The sequence below is a fragment of the Amphiura filiformis genome, unplaced genomic scaffold (genome assembly GCF_039555335.1).
Source record: "Amphiura filiformis unplaced genomic scaffold, Afil_fr2py scaffold_34, whole genome shotgun sequence".
NCBI classification, from domain to species: domain Eukaryota; kingdom Metazoa; phylum Echinodermata; class Ophiuroidea; order Amphilepidida; family Amphiuridae; genus Amphiura; species Amphiura filiformis.
This window is the reverse complement of record NW_027305498.1, coordinates 1,065,049-1,073,568: the sequence shown is the minus strand read 5'-3', so window position 1 is coordinate 1,073,568 and position 8,520 is coordinate 1,065,049. Positions and strand designations below refer to the sequence as shown.

At 38.8% G+C, this 8,520-nt stretch overlaps 1 protein-coding gene across 1 annotated transcript; it reads right to left on the bottom strand.

The window, feature by feature from the left end:
• Positions 1-491: 491 nt before the first annotated feature.
• On the bottom strand, positions 492-2,523 carry LOC140143971 (uncharacterized). Its single transcript, XM_072165803.1, has 2 exons — positions 2,077-2,523; positions 492-545 (listed from the first exon to the last, which is right to left on the bottom strand). The coding sequence occupies exons 1-2, from the start codon at positions 2,521-2,523 to the stop codon at positions 492-494; spliced, it is 501 nt and encodes a 166-aa protein (XP_072021904.1).
• Positions 2,524-8,520: the final 5,997 nt, after the last annotated feature.

Below are 8,520 nucleotides of genomic sequence, written 5' to 3'. Positions count from 1 at the left end.
TCCTTTGTTGACCTTTTGGAAGGTTTTTTTTTTATTATTATGTAAAGTTTATTTACATTGTTCTAAAACAAATCCAGTAGAATAGGTGATGTTAACATACCTCAATGACGTTTCGTGCTGTATCACAGCACTTTCTCAAATTGAATGACCAGCTTTGACCTTAGACGTCTGTTGCTTCCTGTTGGTAGCTGACGTAGGTGGCGCTGTTAGAAGCTGATCATAGATGTGCGGAAGGAAGTAGTTTCCACAATCCCTGTTGAGAGTGTTAGCCTGCCCCCTCTTTCGTATCCAAATTGATTCCTTTATATGCCTTCTTTTTCTGTTGGTTTCAATGTCTTTTATCTTGGCTTCGTCCCAACCGATCACGTGATTGTCTTCAGCGACATGGTCTGTGAGAGCGGATTTTCTAGGAGCGCTTTCCACCGAAGTTTTTCTTTGTGCCCTAGTGTAGGGTTTTTCCGAAGCTGCGTCTGATTCAAATTTGTGTTCTTTCATTCTTGTACCAAAGAGTCTTGAAGTTTCCCCGATGTAAGATTTTGGGCAACCTAAGTATGGGATTTCATAAACACAATCAGCTGTAGTTTTGACGTCCCGTTTGTCTTTGGGGTGAACTAGATGGTTTCTGAGTGTTTTGTGTGGCTTGAAATTTGCTTGGTAACCGTGCTTCTTAAAGATTCTCTTTGTCTTTTCGGAAAGACCCTGTTTGTACGGGAGACACACAAAGCCGCGGCTTTTTGTTTGCGACTGATCTTTAATAACTGGCTTGCTCGGTTTTTGAACAGATTTAAATACCCACTCCGGGTATCCACAGCGAGAAAGCGCTTCCTTTATTCTTGTTTCCTCCAACTCTCTATCTTTCTCCTCGGTGACAACTTTATCTTTTCTGTCCATAAGTGTCCGGATTACACTGAGTTTGTGTTGTAGGGGGTGGTGAGATTGGAAATGCAGATATTGATCTGTATGTGTCGCTTTTCTGTAAACTAAGAGCTTGATTGAACCGTTGGATTTTTTGACTATTAGTGTATCCAAAAAAGGAATTTGCATGTTTTCTTCCGTTTCATAGGTGAACTTTATATTGCCGGTTTTGTCTATTTGATTTAGATGCTCTGTAAGAGGTTCTGCGGATCCTTTGTTAACAATTTCCAACACGTCATCCACGTAACGTTTCCAAAGCCTAGGTTTTATGTCAAGGGGGGCTGTGACGAGCGCTTCTTGTTCAAGCCACTCCATGTACAAGTTCGCTACAATCGGGCTGACCGGCGAACCCATAGCTGTGCCAAAACGTTGTTGATATATTTGGCCCCAGAAGGAAAAATAACTGGTGGTGAGTGCAAACTCGAGAACTTCCATGATGTCATCTATGGAAAGCTTAGTCCTTTCATTGAGCGTGTTGTCATTTTCCAGTCGCTTCCTAATGATCTTTAATGAATCGCTGACCGGGGTGTTAGTGAAGAGTGATACTACATCGTGAGACATAAACTCTTCTCCTTCATCAACTAGAATCTCCGCTAGACCCACCGCTAGGTCTTTAGAATTGACAACATGACGTTGGGTCTGACCCCGGGGGGCACTTCAATTTGAAATGGATATAGGTGTAGGGCTGGCGCTTTCGCACTAAGGGGCATTCGGTGAGAGCAACATGTAAAAAATATGGGGTCATTGGGTGAGAGCATGATTTTTGGCATTCGGTGAGAGCAAAATGTAAAAATATGGGGTCATTGGGTGAGAACATGACCTTTTTTTAAATGGAATCTTTGGGTGAGAACCAAAACAGCGCCACAAAAACCTCGAAAATCGAATTTCTAGTTCTAAATGGCTTCAAATTTCTTTATTTTTTCAAAATAAGTAACAAAATCAGTGATAAATGAAAGTTGCTGTTCAAATTGAACTTGTAAGGGTCTTTGGGTGACAGATCAAATGGAAAAATAGGGGTCTTTGGGTGACAGAGCGCAGAGCGAGCATGTGTTCGTAAAAAATATGGGGTCTTTGGGTGACAGCGATGCTGAAAAAGGGGTCTTAACAGCCCTACATACGCGTCACCTCCAAAGTTGAGTGCCCCCCCGGGGTCTGACCTACCAAAGGACCTAAAATACGAGCCAGTTCTTTTGAGGTCTCGTACATGATGGAACCACAATAATCGACAATAGGTCGTAACGGGGTACCAGGTTTATGTATCTTAGGTGTACAATACATACGAGGCGTGTTCTCTGCAGTAGGGTACAGTTTCCAGTACTCGCTAACCGTGATCTTTTCCTCCTTTTTCCATTTCTTTAACATAACAAGAAGCTTATCCTTATATTTCGATGTTGGGTCAGATTTCAGTTTTTGGTATGTTTTTTCATCGCTCAACATGTTGTTTACTTTCTCTTCATAATCAACTTTGTTTAAGACCACTGTAGATTTGCCTTTATCCGCTGGTAAAATCATGATTTTATCATCTTTCTTGAGATCTACCAAAGCCCGTTTTTCTTCTTTGGACAGATTGGATTTTGTGTTATTAGACGATTTAAGCACGCCAACCATTTCTGCACGTAACTGGGAAGCATCACTCACGTTCAAACCAGCGCAAGCTTCCTCAGTGGCGACAATATAATCATGCAGTATTTCTCTGTTGTTTTCCGGCGCGACTGCATAATTCAGCCCCTTCGCGAGCAGTGAGGTTTCAGGGGCGGTTAAATCACGTTTAGACTTATTAATGACCCATTTCTTTAGCTGCGCACCACTTAGGTCAATTTCACTACTATTGCTAGTACTCACATGTTTACTTGACAGGGATTTCTTTGCTTGTTTTTGTCCTTTTTCTTGCAACCATTCCAATTTCCGGGTTTGCCGACATTTTGTTTTTGTGAATTCGCTCTCGCGAGAATTCGCGATATGATCGTCTATTTGGCGTCTCACATTGTCAGGGAAACGGGACTGTATTTCTAGATCACATTGACTCGAATCCTTCTCTAAACCGTCGATTTTGTTGTTAATAACCCGTAATCGCTCCCGAACCAGTTCTTTTTGAGCTTTATTAAAAATCTCGCGAGCCTTGTTCGTATTAATAGGACATTTTAAGCGAAGACTGGGCGGCGTAATGTCTAAATCGCGGCAACGTAGTGTAAAAACACGGTGGTTTCGATGCCGGGCCAATTTCCTCTCATTGGATTCATACTTCCTTACTTCCAATACCGCTGATTGTCCGTAATTTTGTCTCAAACCGCTGATTGTCCGTAATTTTGTCTCAAATCTGTTGCTTCCTGTTGGTAGCTGACGTAGGTGGCGCTGTTAGAACTCTCAACAGGGATTGTGGAAACTACTTCCTTCCGCACATCTATGATCAGCTTCTAACAGCGCCACCTACGTCAGCTACCAACAGGAAGCAACAGACGTCTAAGGTCAAAGCTGGTCATTCAATTCGAGAAAGTGCTGTGATACAGCACGAAACGTCATTGAGGTATGTTAACATCACCTATTCTACTGGATTTGTTTTAGAACAATGTAAATAAATTTTAATGGACAATCCTGATGAATCTATTTGCGGTATTATGTAAAGTGTCATAGGGTTTGGAAAGTTCTGTGCCCCGTCCCTATTAAGGGCTGGGCTGCTCTCTTTCTTGATGAAAATCGCCTCTCTCACTTTTCATGTCAACGTTTTTTTCTTGTCCGCAGAGGACTTTTACAGTGTCAGCGTTTGTGGTGCTCTGATATTGTTTGAGGCGGTGTCGGCAGTATGTTCTTTCAATCGCTCTCCTAAAACTCGCATCGTTTTTTCCAATGTATACTTTGTCGTAATCTCCACCGTGAACGCGATACACCACTCCAGATTTGTCATTGTTATCTTTGGACGCAAAAATTACTTGAAAGATTTAATGTGGTGTGAAGACAATGGAGATATTTAAGTTGTCGAACACTTTTTTTTTTATTAACGTATGGGACTACTAAAAGGTTTTATATTTGAAGAACAGTAAGTAAGTATGGAATTGATCGTTCTTAGATTTCTTGACTTTTAACACATTTAAAGCTCCAATCTGCATAGCCACAACGTTTAAGAGCCGATTTGAGATGAGTTTTTGTTCTTTGTCTTCCGATTCAGTGGCCAATGTGTCCGCCCGGTGAAAAAGGGTCCTAATGGCACTAAGCTTATGTTATAGTGGGTGGTGTGAGTCAAAAATTTAATATTGGTCGGGGTGCATTGGTCTTCTGTAAACACTAACGTTTACTCTGCCGTTGGCTTGTCTTTATGGGGTCGTCGGTAATTTTGATGAACTGGTATTGACTGTTTACGTGCTCCGTAAATTGGTAGACCTTATTTTAATTGATGAGCACGAAGACGTCATTCACGTAACGCAACTAAATGATTGGGTCAATGGCCGAAGCTATTGTTTTCTGCTCAAAACATTCCATATACCGATTGGCAATGGTAGGACTAAAGCACATCGCACGTCCATGATAATAAATTTGATGAACAAACCATCTTCGGTTGTGGTTTCTCTTTTGTTCAAAAAACAAATATCAGCGGATATCAGAGGGGTAGAACTTGTCTGCAATGATAACATCTAAAACTGAATTTATAGACGAATCCAAATCCACGCATTCCTACACCTGACTAGCAGCCTTTAGTTGGGTAGCCGTCGGCTACAATGCACCCAAAATGTTAAATGATTCGGCCTTGGCGGAAATTTTAAACTGCATTCCATCACCCGTTTTACACTTTCCGTGAAAACACAGGTAGACAAAAGAATGATTAAAATTGACAACACAATAGGCCCTATAGTTCCCTTCGGCAAAACACGCAGCTTCTATACATGGCCTATTCGCTGTTGAAGTGACATAATAATCGGATTAACTACACCATATCAAACGCTACAAATGGATGTACTTGCGAACAAAAGGACTATGTATGAATAGATGCGACGGGATTACCTGCGAAATTATCTCTATTGTATATATTATTCTATTAACCCTCCTCGTCCTTGCATCTTCTCTAGGTATTAGGCGGCTTTTATTTGTACAATGGGGCGCTCAAAACATCAGGTTGGTGCTAGCGGCTACCCAAAGATGGCCGACCAAATCCTGACCATGACTTGGTTCGTTGGGTTCGTCTATACTACATAGCTAAGCGACAGCGATTGGCTTTTCCCCAACACTTTTTGTTGTGTTGCGAGTACTAAATTATTAAACTTTAGTGTAGAGAGGACCATAATCAGATGTACTTTTTTAATTTTATGTGCACTGGCCTCTCTGTGTGATTAAAATGTGTTCATTCTAGCAACCCTGAAAATCCAGTATGGTAATTTCAAATTCTGGCTATGGCCAAAAGTATAGGACTCGGGCCGTAATTTTACCAGAACACCCTAACATGCATCACATTCCAACGTCAATGCTGTAGAACGAGTTAATTGCAATTCTTTATGGAATTGACATAAGATATTAAACATAATCAACTTTTGAACATAAGTTCTTAGAATGTCTTTTTAAGCGTGGTCCTTTAAAGTTTTTTGTAGTATTATCAACTCAGCTTGCTGAAGACATCAATATATGAACACACAATCAAAATTTCGTACTGCAATTTACTAGATTTATTGTGATACTTTGCTACAACAAATGTAATTTTGATGGTCTCTAAACCTAAAACCATTGTAATTGAATTTTAATTGAATTGAATTAATTCAATTTTGTTTTTCATATCAAATCAAATATACTGCGCCAATATAGTATCCTTACATTTGGAAAAATAATCACAATTTCAAAACTGAACAATATTGAGGTAAGTTTTTTTTTTAAATAGATCTAATTCTGCACATTATGACACCACATTAAATCCAATGCGACCTCAAGAAATAAAGTTACAAGCAATTGAATAGACGAAGGTCTAGTTTTAAAAGTGACAAGCTGGCCTACACAAGGCGCAAAAAGATTCCAAAAAGCCCAACAAAGAGACAACACAGTTTCTTCAATGAAGCGTTATTTAAAGCAGTTTTAATTTCAGTTTTTACTTTTTGTGCTTTTCATAACTTTCATTTTATTTGTCAGTTCTTTTGTTTCAGTTTTCTTTTGCTCCTTTTGTTTTAAATTAAGGTCAAACATAAATAAATTAGCCATTCACCACTCTCAAACTAGATTTGTGGTCTGTGGAGTTTTGAATAGGCTAGTTTGTCAATGGGAAATGGGACCTTCGTCTAATCAAATGCTTGTAACTTTATTTCTTGAAGTCACATTGGATTCAATGTGGTGTCATAATGTGCAGGATTAGATAGTGCATATTAAGAAAACACATTTACACCAATATTGTTCAGTTTGGAAATTGTGATTATTTTTCCAAGTGTAAGGATACTTTATTAGCGCAGTATATTATACAAATATTGACTACGAGTAAGGGACTTGGTGCAAATTACCTACCTGATGTTTGCAACATTTTAAGAACAAGGAGCAGTGCATAAATAGCGATAAGTATGCTAATTGTTAACCTTTGCTTTTTTTTGCTAACACTGCATAGTCATATATCTGAGTTCACTGAAGTATTTGCTGAAGTCACCTAAAATCACTTGAATCTAAGACGACAGTCAAATACACGAAAATAAGCTAAAACAACCATTACATATTACAATGAGAAATATTACAGTTCCTTTTTTCACAATACACATGCAACAAGATTGGTATACAGGGTGTCACAAACTGACCATAATTGCTTATAACAACCTTTGATATCCAAACCTTTTAAGGTTTAAAAATAATTGTATGATCGATTCGTTTTTGTTTACAGCTAGGTGGATCTCAAACTATGCTAATGAAATTAGTGAAGAGATATTGTAGTCATTTTTAGCAATGGTCAGTTGAACTTCAAAAACCATGGAAATGACGGCTCACGAATGGGAATTATTTATTCTTGGACACCCTGTAGTCACATTTACTTACATTTACTAGAATACCTAACTTGCACTGATACTTATCATGGTTATTGGACACAAGTGTATCAAACAGCTCGCGCCATTGGTACTTCCTAAGCGATATATGGCACATACATTTGGTGCATCAATTTCTATTTTAAAATGTACTCGACATTTTTACGTTATATCGTCAAAATAAAATAAAAATTATATTCTGTGTTATAGTATGTGACCGTCCACAACAAATGGGATGTAATGTCGATGTTTCACTTTTGAGATATTGGACAGGCAACATTTTTATCAAAATAAGCTTGTTTGTTTTGCAAGCAGCTTGCTTGTTTGCAAGCAGTGGCGTATATATAAGTAAAGTGAATCCAGACATTTTGGCGACAAAAGAAGTTTATGGTACATACGCGCTTCGCACGCAAAAATTTTGACATATTAAAGGTATACTGGTGAAACATGGAAAGTGGAATAAATTCGCCCCCGAAGCGAGCAAAATTAGGATTTTTAGGTTAAAGTGGCCAAATATGAGGTTAATTTGGTCAGAAACTTACATGCAGGCGTCAACATTGGGGGATGGTTGTATGGATTCATATTGAGGGGATTTATCCCCCAATCCCCAGGGATCTACGCCTATGCTTTTTGAGAAGTTTAATAGACCATATCTCAAAACAAGCGTTGCCGATATTACAGCTCATTCGTGGTGGATGCTCAAATAGATAATTTCAACAGGAATACAATAATACCAATAATATTTGCAAATTCACAACCCTTTATGCTCCATTTACAAGTTATTTACACTTGAGTGCATACGGTACCCGGCCTTTCATGAGTCCTTAACGATTTCTTCCTGGAGATCCATGCTAACTGTTAAATTAGAAAGTACACTTATTTACAATGAGTTGAACTGGTAAAAAGAGACCGGCCAATGTTACCCCTTCATGCCAATGTGCCCGCTTTTACTCATCTACATTTCAACTAGCACTGCATAAATTTATATGAGTTCCATAAAGTATTTGCTGTAGCCAAGACGATGGTCAAAGACACGACACTAAAACAGCCATTACATATTACAATGAGAAATATTGCAGTTACATTTTATAATATAATATTATACAGAGTGCCTCAAACATACAGGGTGTCTCAAACTGACTGAAATTGCTTAATTAGGGGCTATGCAATACTTTCCAAACGGTGTGCCAAAAATGCTTGTCCCCCTCTCGGCCTCCCAGAAAACACTTGGCCCCTCTCGGCATGCATACAAATCTTTGCCCATCCCCTCTTTGCACATGCCAATGTTTCCGATCTGTTTTAGAGCGTTTTAATTAAACGGTGTACCATGAATGTGAGCCAAAAATTGCTTGCCACCTCTCTGCTTTTCCCCTACCCAGGGCACATAATTATTGCCCATAGCCTTTACAACTATTGACATCACAAACTTTTAAAATTTGCATGATCGATTCATTTTTATTTACAGCAAAGGTGGACCTCAAACTGTGCTGATGAAATTAGTGAAGAGATATTATTGTCTTAACCATTTTCATGGTCGGTTGCATTTCAAATCCATGAAAATTTTCTGACGGTTCACGAATGGGAATTAATTATTCTTGGACACCCTGTAGTTATATATTTTCGTACATTTACT

Excerpts from the sequence above, each read along its gene's own strand:
- LOC140143971 (XM_072165803.1), bottom strand. The coding sequence starts at position 2,523 with ATGGTTGGCGTGCTTAAATCGTCTAATAACACAAAATCCAATCTGTCC. Across the intron at positions 546-2,076 it reads CTCGTATTTTAGGTCCTTTG|GTTGCCCAAAATCTTACATC; the intron begins GTAGGTCAGACC and ends TCCCATACTTAG.